Source organism: Apus apus, chromosome 1 (assembly GCF_020740795.1).
Source record: "Apus apus isolate bApuApu2 chromosome 1, bApuApu2.pri.cur, whole genome shotgun sequence".
Classification (NCBI taxonomy): Eukaryota; Metazoa; Chordata; class Aves; order Apodiformes; family Apodidae; genus Apus; species Apus apus.
In genome coordinates, this window is record NC_067282.1 from 133517991 (window position 1) to 133542091 (window position 24101).

The 24101-nt window shown below is 45.0% G+C and overlaps 1 protein-coding gene across 4 annotated transcripts in view; it reads right to left on the reverse strand.

Annotated features, from left to right (window-relative positions):
- TTC38 (tetratricopeptide repeat domain 38) overlaps positions 1 to 23848 on the reverse strand; it is a 30370-nt gene extending 6522 nt beyond the window's left edge. The window contains exons 1-10 of one of the 4 annotated variants that reach the window (XM_051608482.1): positions 23777 to 23848; positions 22507 to 22584; positions 9683 to 9764; positions 9166 to 9337; positions 8122 to 8295; positions 6114 to 6189; positions 4878 to 4997; positions 1996 to 2055; positions 1008 to 1046; positions 57 to 138 (exon numbers count right to left, since the gene is read on the reverse strand). In XM_051608482.1, the coding sequence (XP_051464442.1) occupies positions 57 to 138; positions 1008 to 1046; positions 1996 to 2055; positions 4878 to 4997; positions 6114 to 6189; positions 8122 to 8295; positions 9166 to 9337; positions 9683 to 9764; positions 22507 to 22554 (853 nt within the window). In that variant the 5' untranslated portion in view covers positions 22555 to 22584; positions 23777 to 23848. Of the gene's footprint in view, positions 1 to 56; positions 139 to 1007; positions 1047 to 1995; positions 2056 to 4877; positions 4998 to 6113; positions 6190 to 8121; positions 8296 to 9165; positions 9338 to 9682; positions 9765 to 10229; positions 10308 to 11447; positions 11556 to 13459; positions 13866 to 22506; positions 22585 to 23776 lie in introns of those variants that run through there. The other 3 variants (XM_051608478.1, XM_051608481.1, XM_051608479.1) reach the window with 3 other exon arrangements.
- Positions 23849 to 24101: the final 253 nt, after the last annotated feature.

Sequence of the window (24101 nt, forward strand, 5' to 3'; positions counted from 1 at the left end):
AAGGCAAAAACTGTTCCCCTTACAGTTTAGAAAAGAATAGCAGGTGGATATCCTACCTTCCAGATGAAGCCTGTAGAGCATTGAACAGTTATCTACTATATCCAGCATGCTTCCACTCGACTGACACCGGGGAGCGATCTGTAATCACAGGTATTCATAAGCTGCCCAACTGATGTGCTAGTGGGAACTTACTCAGATAATCCAACTTATTTTCACACTACAGAATTAATTTTATCTTTTTATTAATTAAAAAATATACCTGTTTTGCAATACACCTAACTCCAGCTTTCTTGAATACAGCACTTTACAATGACAAATGCTTACATTGCTTCACTTGTGCTGTTTTTCCTGTTATTAAGTTAAACTCAGTAAGCATGGAGTCACCAAGGTATTTGACTTCCTTCCAAATTAGTGCCATAAATGTTACTTAACCTTTCCAAGGTTAGTAGATAGGAGTTTGTCCAGCAGCTTTCTTAAATGCTTGCATTATATTTATAAACCTTACAAAGATATATTATCCTGTCTAATTGGATATTGCTGATTGATGAAAATTGTTTCGAAATCCAGTCAAGAACTGTAATAATTTCACTAGGGATAAAAGGACATGTTTCTATTGATTCAGCAGCAAAATCAGCAAAATCAGTTCTTCATAAAAGTAAGTTGAACTGATAGCAAAATTACATCCTTTTAAAAAGCTTTTATTCATAAGCTTTTAGACCTATACAGCACGATAGAGACAGCGACAGAAAGGAAAACAGTACCAACAGTGCCACTGTAGCTTTTTCAAGCACAAGTGTAAGAAACACTTCAACTGTGTAACACGTAATTCTTTTGGGCATTTTACAAGTTAAAAACAGTCTCCCTAAAAAACTAACAACACACGTAAATAATATGCATATCCACACATACATGGCACACTGTGCTAAGTTTCAATCTGATACAGAGGGAAGAAGATGTATCAAGGTCTTAAGCACGCTCTCAGTAAAGAAAAAAAGGCCCCTACTCACATGATTGTCATAAATTGTCAAGGCAGCCTCATATTCACCCTGTAAAAGCAAACAAGGACACCACAATTAACATTCAGATAAAGCAATCAAAGGTAACTGGTAGTAAGCAAATAGCAACTAACAGATGTCATAATATTGCTTCACAAGTGCCTCGTGACTTTAGCCAAACAAACTGAAGAAACCTTGAAGCATTGAAAGAAAGAATGAAGCCTAAGATAAAGCAGGATTTATTAGGCCAAATATTCAGTATGTCTAGTTTTCATTTAATAATAGGTACCATTACTAGTGTAAGTTACACATTTTAAGCAGGCTACAAAAAAGTTGTAAAGAAAGAAGGTGGCAAAATAAACAAGCCACTAGACTCCTACTGAGAATTATGCTCCTTCTGTGTTAATGATACTGAACACAAGTGAGTTGCTCTGTTTTCAAGAACACAGCCTTCTCAATGATGCCACGTTTTGTCTCCCTGCTGAACTGAACCCCACAACTGCTAAAGCATTATTAAGTCCAAGGAAATTCTGCACTGCAGCCTGACAGGTTGGGTAAAATTAAAATAATTTTTGAAGTGTTTCAATAATATTAATTAGTAATATTAATAATTAACAACTTTGGCAACCAGATTTAAAGCTGACTGACTCTTTCTTATAGTCAGGAAATTTTGGGCCAGCAAATTAGTATTGGATCCAATTTCATCTTTCTATCAAATAGCTGTGCCAAGTGTAATTAGTGAGACTATTTGATCTTCAGAGGTGCTGTAATCTCACGACAATTTTTCAACATTCTAACAAAGACCTTGGAATTTTGACCCATGAAATTAAAACTTCTCAAAATAATTGTAATAAAGGACTAGCTTGTAAAAATAACATTGTGCTATTTTATAAATATATCCGTTTAAAAATAGCTGAAAAAAATCTATAAATATTATGTCTGCTTTTAAAATAGCATTAAATGAAAGACCATGAAACACCTATATTAAAATATCTCATACCTTTTCAATAAAGTATAAAGCCCAGTGCCAGTAATTATGGCAAGAAAGCATATCACTGTTCTGGAAAGAAAAAAAAAAAAAAAAAAAAAAAAAAGAAGAAAAAATATTATTTACAAAATAACTTAAACATATCTAATCAGATTTCTGCTTCCTTCTTCAGCAGAATTGAGTACTTAATGAGACAGCAGAGTCAAGAACTTTAAACCAGCTGGCCAGGATACCTTCTCATTTGATATGTTTGCTCCTTGCAGCTACTCAACCTCAAAACCAAGGTTTCCCTCCTTCCAGAGAAGGATTTCAATGGGATGCCTTTCCCCGCCCCTTAGGAAAAAATACATCTATAAGAAAAGTAAGATTTGTCTTATCTAAAATGTAGGCATCTTATCAGAAGTAACCTGGATACATAGAAAGATATCCACCTTATGAGGGCCATTCATCCCACCTGTCTGGACATCCAGCTCAGAGAGGAATCACTTCTTAAAAATACATTTTACTATGGACTACAGAAGCTGCACTAGATACCAAATACACTGGCAGTTCATCAGATGAGATAAATATTTGCTGGACTGTATCAACTTTGCACTGTCTTTTTTGGCTGGCACCAGAACTTCAAATGGTCTCCCCTAGCCTGCACTTGAAGACAATGTCATTGCAGTTCACTTTTGTGAGTGCACTGAGAATAAACAAACAGGAATATAATCTCATTATCCCTTGGTGAATATTAAAATACCAGAAAGGTTCATCCCTCTCCTCCCACTGCTGCAGTTAATGTTGTCACAAGTGGAAAAAACATCTTCATTTTCATGGTGACAACTGTAACACTTTCAGGAAGCACAAGGGTTCCCCTTGAATGTCAGAGCTTTATGGTGCTAAGATAAAATGTTCTGGTAACTTTTACTTCTTTTAATAGTAAATCATAAACCAAACCTGAGCAACTGAAGTCAAGTGTTTGGCATAGACCGGATGATATCAACTTTGATACCATACTACCATTCCAAATGTCATACAAACAAGAATATGGGACTACCTCACTGACTAAAACAAAACCCTTTTTCTGCTGCTGATTTTGAGTTCTGAGTGAGATTAAATTGCTAAAGAAGTAGGTTCCCAGCTTGCTAAAGTAAATAAATAAATAAAAGAAGGCTGTGGGAACTCAGTCCAAGAACTCACAAGATAAAAACATTCCCATTGAATAATAAACAGCAGAGAGGTGTCTTCTGGTAAGGTGATTTGTCCCTTTTGATTTTTTGCATAAATATACATATAAAACAAATGGTATCTGCTTTTTTGGGGTGGGGTTGAGAAACAAACAAACAAACAAATACTCTGTAAAGAGAACTTGAACCAAATCTTTGCCACTCTTACTTGGAAGGAGAAAGATTAACTAAAAGCAACAGGAGCCCAAATGCTGTGGCAGTAGATAGATGATCCTGGTTGTTAAATAAAATGTAAAAATTTCAAATCATCAGTCAAAATACAAGCAATTTTATTAAGGCCCTTAGAGAGACCTGCTTTTTTTATGTGCTTGCATGTAATGCATGAAGGTACATCAGATAACTCTACTTCCTGCTCTTGCACTTTATTACCGCATTTTATTTGGATAAACAGTATAAATGACATAGGCATGCAACTATTTTAAAAAAGAGTTCAAAATGGATCCAAGAGTCAGTGACTGGGGGTTTTTAAGGCATCACCCAAACTACCAGTCCCCTGCATCACTGTTCCATTAAAAATGATGTATCGAAGGACAAGATGCTTTCTGAGAAATGACAGATAGGAACCTGAAGCAAGGGTTTTCTGCCTGCACTTCCAAGCTTGGTATCTGAATGCTTAACTTAAAAAAAAAGAAAACAAAATAAACAGCCCTTCTAGCCATCCCTCCTCACTGGCTGAGGTGGAATGGTCAGTTCAGATGATTCTAAAACAGACTCTTAGAGGTTTTAACAAATTTAAACGTCACTGCCTTCTGCTCTGAATATGACACACTTAATCACTGGGAAAACACATGCTGTCCCAAAACAAATCAAAATTGAGCTTCACTTCCAGCAAAGGACCATATGACAGACTCTAAGAGATACTCAAATTTGTTGGATATATAAAGTAACTTCAAAACAGTAGAAAAGAAACAAGAACATAATTTTGCTTTTCTTTACAGTTGACCTTTAAAACTTTCACCATCCAGAAGCAAACAAATGTTTTGCCTCTTCTAAGACGTTTGATTAGACTGTGTCATTTGACACACCATCTTAGGTTCCTGTGAAGAGGTTTAGCCACGTTCCTCAACTGACTTTCAGTACTCATTTCAGTGTAAGCAAAAAGCTTGTGAAAATGTTACTGGTCACTTTTATAAACCACTCAAAAAATCATATATATATATAAATCACGTATCACTAAATGACAGTGATGTTTCACATGTCTGCAATGGCCATGTCTTTATCAGAAGTAAAATACCTAATCAGCTTTGCCAGGAAAAAGAAACTGGGGCAAGGGGGGGTGTGTGTGTACAAACCACATACTTGTTGAAAAGCAGTATTCATTACAATATTCCTAGCTAAAGTAAGGAAGCGTCTGAGGACAGATTTTGTGCAAACTCCAACCTACTGACATATCTGCCATTTTTGTATTCTCAGCAGTCATAGTAACGACAACATGCAGTGGTCCACACTGTGTGTCCCTCTTAATATGTCATTTTTTCCTGCCTCTTGCTTCCAAGGTAGCATGGATATAACAGCACAAAAGTGATAGCTTCTTCTAACACATAAACTTTGCACTGCTTGTAAGATGTCTGCACATAGAAACAAATTGCATGCAAAGGAATCAATAACTTGGCTGGAGAAGATAAAGAAGAGCTAAATATTCAGAGATGCTACAAGAATGTTTACCTTCCAGTTGCTTTCTGTTTCCTTCATGAATTCCAGCCCTTTCTTCACCTCTGCTTTCATTTCATTTACGTGAGCTATAGTATGAACAGACCAAGCATCTGTCTGATTTATGGCCAAAGCCTATGAGTGAGAAAAAGGAAAACATGATTAAGCTTACAAACTTGCAAGTAACAGTATTTATCACTGCATATACACAAACAAGAGACTACTTTTTACTCGCTGCATGTTAAGTACATCCTGTACTTTTCCAACTAACCACAGTCAGGAAGTTTGATTTGGACAGAAAAGGAAGACAATGTTTACTGGCTGACTTCACTTCCCAGCTTCTACTGCACAGAGGTGAACATCTGTAAAACACTTAAAATGCAGGCTTTAATTTTATTACAGAGACATGCATCAATCAGCCATGAAAGAATTGCATGTACAGGCACGGTATGTTCTGTGACATAGTGTCTTGCAAGTAATAATTTCTTCTTTAAGAACATGGCCAGCTCTGAGTATTGAGCAAATTCCTCTTTCTTGCTCCAACAACTCCTACAAGGTTTTTGGCATTTTTGGGAGTTTAGTGATTAACCTCATAAATGTTAATATTTAGCCTTTGTTGTCACTTTCAGCAACTTGATGTAACAGAAGTTTGGCAAAAAAAAACATTAAAAATTAACTGAGACTCCTGAAGGGCAGGGATAATCTTGAGGGCTGGAGAAAGTAATGTACAATTACTACCTTCATAAAAAGGAAACAGGGCAGCCAATACTGATCCCCAGAAACACTGCAGAGTTAATTGTCCAATAAACAAGGAATCAAGTATCTGCAAATAAAGGGAGGAGGAACCCAAACAGGATGGATTGTCAAGAGCAGATTACATCAAAACCATCCAACACTCTTTAATGGGAGTAAACTGCCAATTAGACATGGGGGAAACAGCAAGTGGGAGAATATATGCATTCTCTACAGGTGTTCTGACACCATCTGACAAGGCATGCTCATAAACAAGTGAAGGAAATACAAACTGCCATGGCATGGCATAAATGTGGGAATCTTTCTAGGGAATTCCATAGTCTCTTCTGAAACTCTGTGAGCATTCCCATGGTGAGCTTTATCTCTTTGCTACTTCTATTAACAACAACTGGGATGGTGGAGTGAGTCAGCCCATGGCATTTCCAAAACCACCATCCACAGACAAGGATCATGTTTAAGAATTCCACAACCTTTTAGCACCAGTGACAGGCCCTTTACCTCACGGGCAAGCTCCTCAGCACGATCGAAAAGGTTTGTTTCCATGAGTCCAAAAGAGTAGTAGCCTTTCACGTAGCTAAGCAAAAGTGGAAAAAAACAGAACATCATCCACTCAGAACTAGATTTAATCTAGGACTGAAGAACATTAGAAACAGTATTTTGACACAAAACAGTCCCTACAATGCAAGTTACAATGAGGGTTCATGCCTGCAGAGTATAGAGCAATTAGCTGGTTCTCACAGGAATTGAGAGGCCCAGAGACAACAGAATGAGAAACAGTAACAAGATGCACATCACTAGTGTTTTCAGAACTGACATTTACATCTTTGGGAAAACTATAACTAAGAGCTGCACAGAACAACCTGCTGATAGCTGTAACGGTCACAAGACATGGAATTAGAAGGCTGGAAGCAAGACAGTGCTGTCACCACAGTTATTTCTTGAGAGTCTCAAAGGCATCACAAGAGTGTAGCCTTCTGCACATCCTCCAGTGCCCACAAAACTACAGGAGAGCACTTCTAGGTGAAGTGACTACTGAAAACTGGTTACAACATTGTAAAGTCAAAAACTACCCCCATTAAGCAGTTAAGGCCCAACATAAAGGAAAAGCAGGGATGTGATATATAATCTTAAGCATGTACCTGATGCAGTCATTAAAAAAAAATATTTAACTGCTACTGTATTTGCAGATCTGCAGATTGAAAATACCACAGGTTGTTTCTGCTTCTCAAAATGCCTGTTGGGGCTTTGGTTTTAAACTCCTGAGGCAAAGGAATTACTAAAACATGTGAGGTATGTTGCAACTGATTTATTTCATGGACTGAAATGAGTAAAAGATTTCTTTTTTCTTTTTTTTTTTGCCAATGTAACAATTCACATGTAACTCTATATGCCTGTAAGGTTGAGGACAAAGGGTACTTGCTAGGTTTTTATACTTAAGAAATGCTTGGCACGTGGGTGTTTCCTGTTGCTTTAAAACTAAGTGGACAACAACCTGCACTTCTGTAGCATTGCGTCTAGAAAAGTTTATAAAAATGCAGTCAAAACTGCTAAATTATCTTACTTCCCAGCAAACGAAACCAGCATATTGTACTTAAAAAACTAAGGGGTTTAGATTTTTCTGAGGTGAGGTAACACCTCACCTGGAGCTGGAAAGATGAGACTCCTCTGTGCTGTGAAATTCTGGGGAACCTCAGTTAAGTTCGTTATTATTTTAGCATTCAGTCTGTATTCTCTGCATTGTTTGTGGAAGAAAAAAGGAGAAAAGATTGTGCTGGATACAGAGGTACAGTGCATCATTCCACAGCAACATTCATAAAATATTCAGAAAGTTATGGTTGGCTGTGGATCACCTACTCATCTCTAAAAGTATGTCTTGAGTTGTAATTCAGTGTTCACTTTTATATCCAGTTAAAAGCCTTCAAATAATTTAACAGGTCTTAAAAATAACCCAAAAAACTAACTTGGGATATTTTTATAACTATTCATTTATCAATAGCTTCAGTGAATTACCTTTGGGTAACTTTCAGGAATGAACTGAAGCAATGTTGTACAAATTCAGCCTTCCTGACAGTCTTTGCTGCTGCTATGGTACATCATCTCAAAATTTTATTTCAGAATTAGAAATTACAGCTCCTGTCTTCCTTCCACTGATGTGCTCCACCACCCACAATGTGAGCCCCAAGCAAAATACTGGACCCATAAAAGCCCAAAGGAGCTTTGCCACTGACCCCAGCAAGGACACGATTTTATCCTGTTTTGTTACATACCATGTGCCATATCTGAGAGCAAAATGTACTTAAGGAAAGTCACTTAAGGAAAACCCCTCAACAACAGTGTCAGCTTGGATACAGGAGAGCTTTCCTAGCTGTACTCAGGTGTGACTCACTTCTAAACCCTTGACTTTGTATACAAGTCTGTTGCCAACAGATGGGTCTGAACTTAAAAAAACCCACAAAGCACATGCACACCAGATAAAGAGAAATTTTCCAAAGGAAGAATGACCCACCTGCTTAGTGGATTATCAGGCGTCCAAAAAGGATAAACCCGGGCAACAGAATCTCGCATCTGTATTTGATATCCCAGGTAAAAATAAGTGTCCTGGGAAAATTTGAGGGCTAGCAGGTCAGTTGGATGGCTCTGCAGAATCTGTTCCCACAGATCGCAAGCTTTTGGAAGCTGGCTAGAAATAAAAAATGGTTTTGATCACTGAGAGAAAGCAGACATACTTGCCTCTACTGTTAGATCTAAACGCACAGTAGTCTGAAAAATAGAAAATTTAACAGCAAGTGACTTTTTTCCCTTGAATTTCTTAAGTCTTTTTAAAAAGTAATAGTGACATTTTCTTCACTGAGCACTTTCTGGGAAATCTTTTGAAAGAAATGTCCTTGTGTTACCACAAGTCACTGAAACACACAAGGAAACAAGCTTGAACAATAAATCTGAAGATTCTCCTAGAGTATTGAACAATTTTTGACAGAGATCTACTGTAACTAATCTAAATTCCTATGTGCAAAGACATCTTCCCTCTCCTCTAGTGGTAATCAAACAGTAACAGGGCTTAAGTAACTTCCTCTTTACCTTTGCTAAGAAGTGTGTGAGGTAAATCCATGCTCATCCCTTTATTTGAAACAAATTATGACTCATTATCTCCATGATTTCTGCAATGCACACAGATTCATCATATACCACACACATATCTATATCTAATATTCTGTGGAGCCAAGTCTCTGTTACATTATATTGGACGTTATTGGAAGTAAATACTTAGTTTTCTAGTTCTAAACCATGGATTTCACTGATGGATCTAGGACAGATTGGAGTGCTTACTTATATGAAGCAATAGAAGAGTTCCCCTCCTACTGTGCTGCTCACTAACTAGTCGTGGCACTTACAGTTCAGAGAGAGAAACTGAAGAACAACCACTGACATCTCATCCCCACTCCTTGCTAGGTGTCTGCTCATGTCAGGCAACACTCCTACCAGGTATCGCTTCCACCTGTGATGGCTAAAACTCTTCACAGCCCTTGAAATGGGACGAGAGTGGACTCACCCACTGGCAAACATGTCCAGCGCTGACACGTGGAGCTTCTCCCGCTCAGTCAGTGGCTGTGATTTTGAAAGTGTCATCATCGTTCTCATCGCACTGTCCAGCTCTTTACTGAGCCGCACTGAACTTCCCGTGCCAATCAGCTCCAAACCATTAGCAATGACATGTCCCATTGCTACGGAAAACAACACATTGCAGCCTGAGCTGTACAGCACTGCACGTAATTCATCCCTATGTAAAAATGAGGGGGAGTTGTTGGGCTGTTTGAAACAAGACTTGTATTCACAGTGATCTGGGAGGTTTCAGAAGCCTGAAGTTTTTACAGCCTTTCATTATAACTGTTTACAAAGACTTGAAAAGGGAAAAAAAACCCCACAAAACCATCCCAGCCTCCTCTAAACTCTGAAGAAGTTGTACAGAATTCTACAGCCCACCATCTCGCACCGGCCTAAGCAAAGCCAGGGAAACACCACGGCACAAGGTATTATCCAGCACTTCCCATGCAAAGAATTCTACGTACCGAAATTTGGATCTGCTGCTTTCAACTTGGACAGACACCCCTCAATGCCTCCCAGGCTCTCATTGTTGGTCCAGGTTGCATACTGTAAGGAAAGGAGAGAGATGGTTGAGAAGCCCAAATAGTTTGGGCTTCTTTTTGTTCTCCGTGTGTGTAAAATCCAAAAGCAAGCAAGACAAATGAGTAAAAGACAAACTTTCCATTCAGATAGGGTTAGTGCAGTAGGAAAAAGGAAAAACTGTTTCCTTTAAAGTAGGATGGCCACCAGCAGAACTAATAACCGTGCATTTCTATGGGGTTGATGTCAACTGGTTGATTCTCCCATGTCAAGCAGGAGGGACATGCTGGCTGAAGCTTCCCCCACAGCTGCAGTGGCCAGCACAGCCCCCTGCTTCCAGGGCTTGCTGCTGCCTGCCAACAGCTCAACTCCTGTGGCAGCCTCACTGTGAGGCTCTCCCAGCTGCTAAGAAACGTAAACTTCAATTAGAGCAAAGACTGCTTCATGCACCAGTCCCTTCAAAGCACAATTTCTTGCATGTTTGGCTCATACCTGGGTCAGCGCAGCATCAAACAGTTTACAGGCTTCGTTGCTAGTCGTGGACAGGACGAGTCCAGCATCCTCCCAGGCCTGCAAAGAACAAATGCAAACCCACTCACTGCACGCGTGTGTTTTCCAGGCTATGCCAACCAATTGCCTAAGTGATGCTGTTCCGGTATTTTCATCACCTATGCTTTTTTGAAAGAAAAAGAACAGCTGGAAGCACAGCGTGGCCAGACACACAAGCCTCTTGTGCAGTTGTGGTTCTGTCTGGAGACTCAGTTAGCATCAGCAGTGGGAGTAACGAAGCAAAATGTTATAAAGTGTAAGAAGATCTTGATGGGTTACACATCTTGGAAGGAGACCCATTCTTAATTTATTACAACTCAACTTTTGGCTAGCTCTTCTGCTGCAGACGCACCTCATGGGAAGTAGAGACGTGGTTAAATAAAACCCTGAGTGTTTTTATAACTGAAATCAATACCTTAAGTAACTTGCAGGCCAAAAAGCCTGGCACAGCAAACCCATCGAGCTGCTGGAGTTAAGCCAACAAAGAAGCTGGGCCACAGATTTGTTCACAAGCCTTACAAAAAGGAAGAACAGGGGCATCCGATCAAGCTAAAATGCAAACCAGTATCAAGTTGCCGTAGTTTCTCCACAAGCTGTGGAACGCTGACTGAGGTGCTACATCTCCGGCCTGCAACCTTCCTCTCCGACTCCTGAAATTGCTCTTGGCTGTGACGTTTCTTGCAGGAGAGGCCTTGGCTCTTCCTACTGCTTCTCAGCAGCACCAAAGCCTCACCCTTTCTGCTGCTTTCGGGTGGGAGTTCAGTCACGGGACGTGAGGACTGTTTCTGTTTCGGTCCCTGTCAGCATCCCAGCTGGCTCTGAGGAGCCTGGGCTCTTGCCGGGCTGCTGCTGGCAGGGGCAGCTCTCCAGAGCTCTGGCGCTCACGAACCCCTAACAAACAGCCTGAGAAGAACCGCGATCAAGGGCCGGGACGAAAGCTCACGAACGCCTACTCAGGAACGAGCTCCTGCAGACAGATATGGAACCCCGGCACTGGAGGCTGCAGATGAGCTCCAACACAGCCTCCCCACACGGGGACGTCTCCCCGCGCCCTCCGCTCAGCCCCAGCCCGGCTCTCGGGCGGGCCCGCGGCCTCCCCAAGGCCCACCGGGGAGGAGAGCCCCCGCACGCCGTCCCGCTGCGCCTCAGGCCGGCCCTCACCTTGCAGTCCCGCAGCGGCGCCATGATCCCCCGCAGGGCCCCGGGCACGGCGGCTCCGCGCCTCCCCGCGGCGGGAGGGGGAGGCCGGGCTGGGGCCGGGCCAGGAGCGGGCGGGGCCGCCGGAGGCCGCGGCTGCGGGCGCCGCTGCGGCGGGACTCGGCGCCGCTCGGGGCTCCTCGGGCCGTTGCCAGGGGCTGCTTCCCGGGAGGCAGCCCCGCTACCCTCCTCCTTCCCAGCACCGAGCACCAAGACACGCCAGCACCTGCTGTCTGTCGGACAGCCGACTTGCAACAGACCTGTGCTACCGCTCGACTGAGCGCTACAGGCAGCGAGGGCTTCGCGTGGCTTCCCTGAGCACTGGGCAGACGCCTCAGGCAAGCCTTAGGCTCTCCTTTAAGGAAGCCTGACTTGCTGCACATCCTCAGCATCGGCTCCGCGCTCCTTAGAGCCCCTCAGCCTCTCCTGGAAGCTTCAGCCTCTTATCTTAACGACACTGGCCTGCAGAATGGTGGAAATGCAACCCACGGGAGGCTGGCTCCCTTCCTGCAGTTCCTTCACCCTGCCGAGCAACTTCTGAGCCATTCCCACACCTCAGGCTCTGGGTGAGGTGGAGGTGGCCAGCATCTGCTTCCATGTTGATGGAGAGAGGTTTGAGGAATTGACAGAAAAACTACATCTACTCAATAGTATGCTGAGCCTAACTACAGGCAGAGAAACTCCCACCCATGTCAACCTTCACCCAGGGAAGATCAACAGGAAGACTTACTTTTTCAGGTACAACCACAGCCAGTTTTACACAACCAAAGAAAGCAATAGCCCTGTTTCCACAGACGGCCCCAACACATGCACTGTGCTTTACCAACACAAGGACCTCTCCTGCTTACTCTCCATAGAGTCTGTGGCTTTCCAGTGGTACAGGTTCAGTCAAGGTTTAACGCTGGGCCGGCAATTAAACAAAGGACAGATGCCCTCTGTTAGCCCCTCTCCCCTCCCCTACAGGGAAGGGAGAGAGAATGAGAAGGAATGATGGGTTAGAAACTAAAGTACACAGCTTCAATGAAACAACAGTGATGAAAAGGAAAATAATGAAATATATACAAATACATACAAAACAACAATCGCCCCCCGCCCCAGTAACACATCACCACAGAGGCTGCAGTGCAAGCCCTGGAAAAGTCTGGGACTCGACTCCTGGAGTCTGCAGCAGACCAGAGCTGGATTCAGGAATGCAAAAACTCAGGAACACACAGACCAGGATCAAAGGCAGATGAACAGATGGAATCATCCCAGAATGCTGGCCATGGATGAGGAGGAGTTGACACTTGTGATCCCTCAAATTTATACTAAGTATGATGCATATGTGATGGAATACTTTGATCAGTTTTGGTCACTTATCAGATCTGATCTTCCCCAAAGGAGGGTTGCAAGTATGATCCCCTTACTCCCATCTATATCCGTCATAGAATAAGATGTCTTTCAGACCAAGTGGTGGCGTTGGTTCTGCATACCACTCTTAGCTGTAACTATAAACATCAAGCATTAGCAGTCCCAGAAGACGCAAACTGAGAAACATGCTGTTAATTTCAGCAAGTGCAGCTACTAAGAAGAGGCTTCACTGCAAGTAAAATTACAAGAAAATAAATTGGTTCTATCCTGGCTCAAACCAGGACAGTACATTAGTTATTCCCAAAAGGAACCTTTTTCTCATGGCGTGGCTCAGACGGACCCAAACTTAAGTTCACCGTCTGGAAAGTTCTTGTCTGGAAAACTTCAGAACCTGAAGGAATGTCTGCAAAAACGGTACCGTTCAGAAACCAGCACAACTGAGGAACATTAGTCCATTGGAGAACCTTCCTGGTCCCAGCAACTCAGAGAGCCCACCAAGTTCCAGAAAGATGAGAAGCAAGGCAGGTCCCCAAAACTGGAACAACCGCACATTGTCTGAAGAAGAGGCAAACATAAGGAATGACGCAAACACTGCAAAAGAAGATGTAAACAAAGTTTCCCACAACCTTCCTCTCTGACTCCAGAAATTGCTCTTGGCTGTGACGTTTCTTGCAGGAGAGGCCTTGGCTCTTCCTGCTGCTTCTCAGCAGCACCAAAGCCTCACCCTTTCTGCTGCTTTCGGGTGGGAGTTCAGTCATGGGACGTGAGGACTGTTTCTGTTTCGGTCCCTGTCAGCATCCCAGCTGGCTCTGAGGAGCCTGGGCTCTTGCCGGGCTGCTGCTGGCAGGGGCAGCTCTCCAGAGCTCTGGCGCTCACGAACCCCTAACAAACAGCCTGAGAAGAACCGCGATCAAGGGCCGGGACGAAAGCTCACGAACGCCTACTCAGGAACGAGCTCCTGCCGACAGATGTGGAACCCTGGCACTGGAGGCTGCAGATGAGCTCCAACACAGCCTCCCCACACGGGGACGTCTCCCCGCGCCCTCCCCTCAGCCCCAGCCCCGCGCCCGCCCGCACTCCCCGCCGCGCCGCAGGCTGAGGCTCCGGCTGCCGCTGCGGGGGCACTCGGGGCCGCCCGGCAGCGCTCGGAGCCCGCTCGGGGCCTTTCGGAGGCGCTCGGGGCCGCTCGGCAGCGCTCGGAGCCCGCTCGGGGCCTTTCGGAGGCGCTCGGGGCCGCTCGGCAGCGATCGGAGCCCGCTCGGGGCCGTTCGGAGCCCGCTCGGAAGCGCTGGGGCCGTTGCCAGGGCCTGCGTTCCGCGTCCCTGTGTCTGGAATGCCCCAGGCCTTCCGCCGTCAGGGCGCACTCCCGTGGCTCTGCTCCCTCCTCCACCGCAAATGGCGACGAAGGCGCTTTTTTTCCTGCTCCTGCAGCTGCTCAGCTGCTGCCTGCGGGGCTCGGGGGGCTCCTCGCCCCGTCTGCAGCCACCACCCCTGCGGGTCACCTGCCAGAGCCCTCCCGAACGCGTCTGGCAAGGGCAGGGTAACGAGCACCGGGTCTCCTGCCTGTGGAACAGCACCGTGAGGCTGCGGTACCAGCCCGCCCCGGGAGCGAGAGGCGAGGCCGAGAGGAAAGGGGGGCGGCCAGCACCCCCACCACACTGCTCCTGGTACCTGGGCTCAGCGTGGGTGAGGAACACCTCACGCTGGTCAGGCCAGGTCGTGCTGCAGACCAGCCTCCTGCCAGGAAGCGCTTGTCCCCCCGGGCCTTCCAGCCTCCTCAAGGTGCAGTGCTCATCTGCCTCATGCGCTGCCCCCGACTGCCTGCACCACAACGTCAGCGTCGAGATGCCTGCGCAGGAGATGCGGCTCCTCCAGAACAGCACCTGTGCCTACAGGGATCACACAAGAAACACCACACGTTTTGTCCATCGCGCCGCTTTCCCCTTGGGTCCAGAGGAACACATGGGGCTTGTGGCAAAAGGGAGTCGTACCAGGAGGGCTCTGCCACCGGCTCTTCTAGGAGCCAGAGTCGACAATGCCGCGGCAAAAACCGCAGAAGCACCGGTGGCTTTCCAGAAAAACACCTGCTCTTCGCTGTCCGTGCGGATTCACAGACCTAGAGTCCATGTCCCTATCTTGCGCTTAAAAAGGAAGTCAGCTTTTTTCTTCGTTGCTGATGTAGAAGTAAACTGCCCGGGTGGTATGCCTCTCAGGCCCCTGTGGCGAATCTACCCTGTTCCAGACACACAAACCATTCCAGACTGGAGCAAGCCAATGAACTTTCCTTTAATGTTCAGTACAGAAACGATGCACATAACAGTTCCTGGTTATACTTTAGATTACGGGCTGTATCTGATTAATTTCACTGTCACCACGACCCCAACTATGTCCGCACCAATGCTCATGGACTCAGATAAAGCTTATGTTCAGATTGAGAAAAGCGATCTAGAAGCAAATATTGCAGGAGGCACGTTCCGCAGAGTGGGCTTTTCTGATAATTGGACTCTTGATGGCTCCACATCCTTCGATCCTGATTCAGAGGAAGGACTCAAGGGAATCACATTTACTTGGTACTGCACTAAAGAGTTGTCAGATTATAAAACCATGCAACTCAGCCCTGGGAAGAAATGCCATGAGGCCCAGAGAGACTTGAAATGGATAACAGCTTCAGGCCCAGTTCAAGTGATGCCACCAGAGTCCCTCCCAGGAAACACCGTGTACTACTTCCGCCTCGTGGTTGAGAAGGATGGAAGGAGCAGTTATGCTGACCAAACTGTAAGAGTGCAGCCTGGCTCGCCACTCCTTCTGAATGTGATGTGCATTGAAAACTGTGGTAAAGCTCTCATTCCAACAGAGAGATTTATATTGTCTGGAAAGTGCCTCAACTGTAGAGCACACAGCCACCCAGCCTACTACTGGTCCCTTCTCGAAGACGACTTGACCGAAATTACTTTTGACTGGTCTTCCAGAACCTCCACAGGGAGGTTTGGGGCCTACCTGTCTATCCGTGCTCTCACCTTCACAAAGACTGCACGTGGATCCTACACGTTGGTGTTAAAAGTCACCACGCGGGACGGCAGGTCTGCAACCTCCAGACATGCATTTACGGTGACTTCACCTCCTAGGGCTGGCCACTGTAGCATCAACCCAAAGCAGGGTACAGCCTTTCTGACAAAATTTGTGGTTCAGTGCAGTGGGTTTTCTGACAGCAATTTACCCCTGATGTATAAAGTGATGGTAGCTTCCAACATACCCAAAACTACCAAAATAACTTCTGTGGAGGAAAATACATTTGGTGCCATTTTGTACTTCGATTACGAACCTAAAACTCCTCCGTCTTTTCTCCCAGCTGCAGCGCCCTCTCAGAAGGACACCTTGACACTTTATGTTCAAGTCCACAACTCCCTTGGGGTGTTTACCCAAGTGACTTTATATGTTCGTGTAAAGAACCCAGCTAAGGGCCGAGCACCAGCTGTTGTGTACCGTCAGCTGCTGTCCTCCGTGACCGGTTTAAGCTCACCAATGACATCTTATCTCCAGAGTAAAGATTATTTTGGTGCAAATTATTTGGGTTACCTGGCAGCCTCCATCTTAAACTACATTAAAGCTGAACCAACTCTCAAGCACTCTAAGACTCAGCTTCGGGAAACCCTGATTGAAACAGCCCTGAATGTTTCCATGGAGAGCACGATAGAAATCAACCAAGTAGTTGCCGCTCTTTCTCTGGTCACAGAGGAAGCTGCTGAATTGAACAGCAGATCACAAGACCTTGCCATTAAGAAGCTGGCAGAAGCAACTAAAGTGCTCAAGAATAATGAGCCCCATTGGTCTGAGGAAGCCGAAATTCAGAGCACTGGAATATTAAGGTCCTTGTCCAACGTCCTGAGAGCTGCTCTTCTGCCTCGTCAGAACGTAAAAGCAAGTCGAATTAAAGACATTGTCTCCATCATGGAAAATGTGATGGAGGTAGTTTTCCAGGGCAAAGTCCCTGGAGAAACAGACACTCATGTGGAAACAAAGAACTGGAATATCACGCTGAAGAAAGACGAAAGTAGGAACATTGCAGATTCTTTCTCTCCCCAAGACACCTGCAAGAACTGCTTTTATCCATCACTGAAGAAGGGGGGTGTTTCGGGAGTGCCCCACGATGCCGTGATTTCCACTGCCGTTTATGAGTTTGACGAAAACCCCTTCCCTTGGTTAGGTTCCACGTCAGAAATCGGAACAACGGTCTTGGGGTTCAAAATGGCAGAGACCAAGCCTAATGGGGAGCTACTAGGGATCATGCCTGAAGGAGCAGAAATTACTATTGCTAGGAAAGACACGCAGTTTTCAACTTTTCAGCTAGCAATGGGACCCAATAAGAAACAAAATTCCACAACCGGACGATTTACTGTAGAAGTCAACAGAAATGCCAAGCACCTGTACTTCCAGATCCTGACCAAATTAAAAGTTGCCTTCAAGGTGCTAATCTTTAAGGGCACCAATGTCACTCACACTCATCCCATAGCCTCCTTTGATGCTTTTCACAACATGCCAACAGTTGCAAGCAAAAATGAGACACCGATCATGGACTGTAACGTTAAGACTCCCTACATTGTCTGTCTCCCAGAGAGTATGCTGACAGACGCAGCTCAAGGAATCAAGACAGACACTTATAATGTCTCCATTGTCCTGCTGGCACCCTATGTTGTAAGGCATACGACCAAGAAACTGGTGAGCATTAATGTTTTTAGTGATCAGTGCATGTTTCTGGATGGGATTCAAAGTACCTGGAGAGAAGACACATGCAGGCTTGGCTCCTTGACCGACTGGCAGAGGGTACACTGCATTTGCGATATGAAGCAGACTGAGTTCAACTACACTGCCCCAGAAGGATCCACGTTCAGCATCAGGTTCCTGGCAGCCAAAGTTCTCGTTACTCCCAAAAGAGTAGATCTGAGAAAAACCCTGACAGGACACAGACGTGAAAAACCAGTGAAATGCTTAGCAAGAAAAGGGAAGTGGAGCGACGGAAGCTTTTAAAAAATAAATAGTTTATTTATGAGCACTTATTTGAAACACAAGTATCAGAGAGTCCAGCTCTTTAGCACAAAATCTTTTCTCACTCATATGACAAGATAAACCATTTTTCTCCCATTTATTTTTCTGTTCTTGAGCCCCAAATGTCGCCGAGGTCTCCTCTCAGGCTGCCTATAGAGTACCCTGGGAAAAAGGCCAGGCCCACTGGTTTTGGATGTTTTGCAGGTCAGAAGGTAAAACACCTGCCTGAGCCTTTGAAATACTGGTATTTCAAATAATTTTAGAGCATTACTAACCCCATGCCAGCGAGAGCCGGTACACACGGGAACTGGTGCCCGTTTCACAGAGGTGAAACACAAGGCGTTAGGTCGGGAGTTGGAGTAGAACTCTCGCCTCTGGCAGAGCACAGGCTGAGGTAGGAGCAAAAATGGTCTGAAAACACTGACAAATCCTTCCTGCTCAGAGGATATGGGCTGAAAAAGACAGGACAAGGTAGCAAGTTGTAACCCAGCAATTTGAACACACAACTTCACAACACTGCTCTGCATTGGTATGCAGAAGGTTTTGTTACCCTGTCCCTTGGGACTACAAATTCCCACTATATAGCCAGGGCGGTGGGAGGGGGCATTTATTAGTAGTCTTCTGTCTTGTAAAACTGTCCCTGCACACTGGTCACTGTGTGACCTCTTGTAAGGAAAGACTGTCCAAATCAGCTGGGAAGCCTGGTTGACTTGGTCAAAGCCCCCATTTCTTATTAATAAAGCTGAGGGCATCCTCCAGGCTGTTCAGCTGGAATACAAACAGACCACAGGACATAGATGATAGATAGATAGATAGACAGACAGACAGACAGACAGACAGACAGACAGACAGATAGATAGAATTAATGTGCTTTGCTTAGAACGGGGCAAAATTCCTGAAGCACCTAAAGACGAGTCCCCTCTGCTCATTAACTCTGAAAACCAGGAATGGGTATTAGCTAGGTGGGGCAAACCAGCCAAGCGTGTACAAAGGCGTGGAGCTTTGTGACTTTGGGGGGACAGCTCTGTGGGTATGCAAATCTCACCTTATGCCCAAAACCTTCACTAAGTCTTATATCACCTTAGATATAAAGTGGGGTCACCTGTCTGACATCATTCCTATAGGCACTCCAAATCTAGGTATCATTTCTTTCAAAAGAATTTCACTTACTTCCTTTTCCTCATTGGTGCAACATGGAAAGGCCTTAGGAAGTAGACCTTAGAAGGTATCTACTAACACCAACAAATACCTGTATCCATTTGGTGGTGGTAGTTAGAAAAAGTCAATTTGCCAATCGTCTCCCAGTGTATTTCCTCTTTTGACCTCTCCTGGTGGTGGCCCTTGCACGGCACTCTCCACCATCCACTGTCTTGGTCCCATTAGGGGTACCTTGTGATGCTAAAAGCCCTCTTTCACTCCAGATAGCTCCAAGGAGGGACTGGAAAAAGGACTTCACTTCTCTTTTCCCTGTCGCACCAACAACTGGCATAGAAAACTTAAAGGTCCCTTGCAAGAGTTTCAAACAGAATAAGTAGCTCCTGTATCCTGTACCAAAAAATTAACCTTCTCCTTCCCCACCTTGATTGTAACCAGGGGCTCTCATGGGGAATTTAATTCCACCCCTGGTTCCCATCAATCTGAGTCTCTATCATGTCAGGGTCACCAATCTATTGCCAGTATTTCAGAGACAGGATCTAATTTAGACCTAGAGGGGCCTGTTCTGCCAGAGGTTCTGCCAGGGATCTGGGGACAATCCCTTTTCCAGTGCCCTCCTTGATTACAATGTACACACTGTTTGAACCCTGCCAGGGCTCGATTTGTGCAACCCCTCATAGACAATGATCTTGCATATCTTACTTTGCCCTGGCCTCTGCTTTTTGTTTGCAATGACTCCTGCAATCTGACTCTGTTATGCAGGGCTGACTGACCTATAAACAGCATGATAAACATCTTTTGGTTAGCTTCAAGGTCCAAATCTATTCATTTTCTAGCAGTCTCAGAGAACCTCTCAAAAGAGATTGAAAGTTCCTTGTCAGACCCCTGTCTAATCTCACACAAAAGGTTTGTTTTGTTTTTCTGTTGATGAGTCCTATGCCTAACCCCGTACAAGATTAATTGGTGATATCACTTAAGTCTGTGACTTTTTTTTTTTTTTTTGGCAGTGTTACAATTCACATGTAACTACATGCCTCTAAGGTTGAGGACAAGGGGTACTTGCTAGGTTTTTATTCTTAAGAAATGCTTGGCACGTGGGTGTTTCCTGTTGCTTTATAACTAAGTGGACAACAACCTGCACTTCTGTAGCATTGCGTCTAGAAAAGTTTATAAAAATGCAGTCAAAACTGCTAAATTATCTTACTTCCCAGCAAACGAAACCAGCATATTGTACTTAAAAAACTAAGGGGTTTAGATTTTTCTGAGGTGAGGTAACACCTCACCTGGAGCTGGAAAAATGTGACTCCTCTGTGCTGTGAGGTTCTGGGGAACCTCAGTTAGGTTCATTATTATTTTAGCATTCAGTCTGTATTCTCTGCATTGTTTGTGGAAGAAAACAAAAAGAAAAGATTGTGCTGGATACAGAGGTACAGTGCATCAGTCCACAGCAACATTCCTAAAATATCATTATCTCCATGATTTCTGCAATGCACACAGATTCATCATATACCACATACATATCTACATCTAATATTCTGTGGAGCCAAGTCTCTGTTACATTATATTGGACGTTATTGGAAGTAAATACTTAGTTTTCTAGTTCTAAACCGTGTATTTCACTGATGGATCTAGGACAGATTGGAGTGCTTACTTATATGAAGCAATAGAAGAGTTCCCCTCCTACTGTGCTGCTCACTAACTAGTCGTGGCACTTACAGTTCAGAGAGAGAAACTGAAGAACAACCACTGACATCTCATCCCCACTCCTTGCTAGGTGTCTGCTCATGTCAGGCAACACTCCTACCAGGTATAGCTTCCACCTGTGATGGCTAAAACTCTTCACAGCCCTTGAAATGGGACGAGAGTGGACTCACCCACTGGCAAACATGTCCAGCGCTGACACGTGGAGCTTCTCCCGCTCAGTCAGTGGCTGTGATTTTGAAAGTGTCATCATCGTTCTCATCGCACTGTCCAGCTCTTTACTGAGCCGCACTGAACTTCCCGTGCCAATCAGCTCCAAACCATTAGCAATGACATGTCCCATTGCTACGGAAAACAACACATTGCAGCTTGAGCTGTACAGCACTGCACGTAATTCATCCCTATGTAAAAATGAGGGGGAGTTGTTGGGCTGTTTGAAACAAAACTTGTATTCACAGTGATCTGGGAGGTTTCAGAAGCCTGAAGTTTTTACAGCCTTTCATTATAACTGTTTACAAAGACTTGAAAAGGGAAAAAAACCCACACAAAACCATCCCAGCCTCCTCTAAACTCTGAAGAACTTGTACAGAATTCTACAGCCCACCATCTCGCACCGGCCTAAGCAAAGCCAGGGAAACACCACGGCACAAGGTATTATCCAGCACTTTGCATGCAAAGAATTCCAGATTCTACGTACTGAAATTTGGATCTGCTGCTTTCAACTTGGACAGACACCCCTCAATGCCTCCCAGGCTCTCATTGTTGGTCCAGGTTGCATACTGTAAGGAAGGGAGAGAGATGGTTGAGGAAGCCCAGATAGTTTGGGCTTCTTTTTGTTCTCTGTGTGTGTAAAATCCAAAAGCAAGCAAGACAAATGAGTAAAAGACAAACTTTCCATTCAGATAGGGTTAGTGCAGTAGGAAAAAGGAAAAACTGTTTCCTTTAAAGTAGGATGGCCACCAGCAGAACTAATAACCGTGCATTTCTATGGGGTTGATGTCAACTGGTTGATTCTCCCATGTCAAGCAAGAGGGACATGCTGGCTGAAGCTTCCCCCACAGCTGCAGTGGCCAGCACAGCCCCCTGCTTCCAGGGCTTGCTGCTGCCTGCCAACAGCTCAACTCCTGTGGCAGCCTGACTGTGAGGCTCTCCCAGCTGCTAAGAATCACAGAATCACAGAATCCTAGGGGTTGGAAGGGACCTGGAAAGAACATCTAGTCCAACCCCCCTTCCAGAGCAGGGTCACCTAGAGTACATCACACAGGGATGTGTCTAGGTGGGTTTTGAATGTCTCCAGTGAAGGAGACTCCACATCTTCTCTGGGCAGCCTGTTCCAGTGCTCTATCACTCTCACAGTAAAAAAAAAATTTCCTGATATCCATATTGAACCTCCTATGCTCCAGTTTGCATCCATTACCCCTTGTCCTATCACTAGACATCACTGAAAAAAGCTTAAGTCCATCACCCTTTACATAGTTGTAAACACTGATGAGGTCACCCCTCAGTCTCCTTTTCTCCAAGCTAAAGAGACCCAGCTCCTTCAGCCTTTCCTCGTAAGGGAGATGTTCCACTCCCTTAATCATCTTTGTGGCTCTGCGCTGGACTCTTTCCAGCAGTTCCCTGTCCTTCCTGAACTGAGGGGCCCAGAACTGGACACAATACTCCAGATGCGGCCTCACCAGGGCAGAATAGAAACATAAACTTCAACTAGAGCAAAGACTGCTTCATGCACCACTCCCTTCAAAGCACACGTTCTTGCATGTTTGGCTCATACCTGGGTCAGCGCAGCATCAAACAGTTTACAGGCTTCATTGCTAGTCATGGACAGGACGAGTCCAGCATCCTCCCAGGCCTGCAAAGAACAAATGCAAACCTACTCACTGTACGCGTGCGTTTTCCAGGCTATGCCAACCAATTGCCTAAGTGATGCTGTTCTGGTATTTTCATCACCTATGCTTTTTTGAAAGAAAAAGAACAGCTGGAAGCACAGCGTGGCCAGACACACAAGCCTCTTGTGCAGTTGTGGTTCTGTCTGGAGACTCAGTTAGCATCAGCAGTGGGAGTAATGAAGCAAAATGTTATAAAGTGTAAGAAGATCTTGATGGGTTACACATCTTGGAAGGAGACCCATTCTTTATTTATTACAACTCAACTTTTGGCTAGTTCTTCTGCTGCAGACGCACCTCATGGGAAGTAGAGACGTGGTTAAATAAAACCCTGAGTGTTTTTATAACTGAAATCAATACCTTAAGTAACTCGCAGGCCAAAAAGCCTAGCACAGCAAACCCACCAAGCTGCTGGAGTTAAGCCAACAAAGAAGCTGGGCCACAGATTTGTTCACAAGCCTTACAAAAAGGAAGAACAGGGGCATCCGATCAAGCGAAAATGCAAACCAGTATCAAGTTGCCGTAGTTTCTCCACAAGCTGTGGAACGCTGACTGAGGTGCTACATCTCCTGCCTAGCAGCTGGAGAATGAGAAGAGTTTCTTAGGCAGATGTGCCGTTTACTGAATGATGGACTTCAGCTGCAGCAGCTAGAGCATCCTGCTTCATGGTTGTCTCCATGACTGCTCTCCTAAATCAGTCAGTCAACAGAATGAAAAATCCAATGACCCAACTGGCAAAAATGTTAAGCAACCAGGAACAGACATCTTTGCTAACAGCATCCTAAAGCTTTGCCACTGTGACTGGATTAAAGGCTCACGTTCCAGCAGCTCAAGCACTTGCGCACTCAACTACAAGCCTGAGAGCCTAGACTGGAATGTAAAACTACCCATTTTGTCTACCATCCATGCTATAACCAGAAACAGCGTGCAGAGAAAAGCCAACAGGCAAGTAAAGTTCCACCTGCTTCTTACAGGCTACTTTTCAAGATGCCTGCAAAACAGGCCACAAACCACTTTCATCACCGGCTGCCAAAAACAAGCTCAACTTGAAGCAGCTCTCTGTGCCACCACCTGTTTTGCCAACAGCTCAAGAAATGCACCAGAGAGAGAGGGTGAGCAGGTAAAAATCAGCATGGAGAGCTTGTAAAGCAGTATTACCTCCCATTTCTACACAGGCTGCCTCAGTTCTGTTACACTTGTTTCCCACAACCTTCCTCTCTGACTCCAGAAATTGCTCTTGGCTGTGACGTTTCCTGCAGGAGAGACCCTGGCTCTTCCTACTGCTTCTCAGCAGCACCAAAGCCTCACCCTTTCTGCTGCTTTCGGGTGGGAGTTCAGTCACGGGACGTGAGGACTGTTTCTGTTTCGGTCCCTGTCAGCATCCCAGCTGGCTCTGAGGAGCCTGGGCTCTTGCCGGGCTGCTGCTGGCAGGGGCAGCTCTCCAGAGCTCTGGCGCTCACGAACCCCTAACAAACAGCCTGAG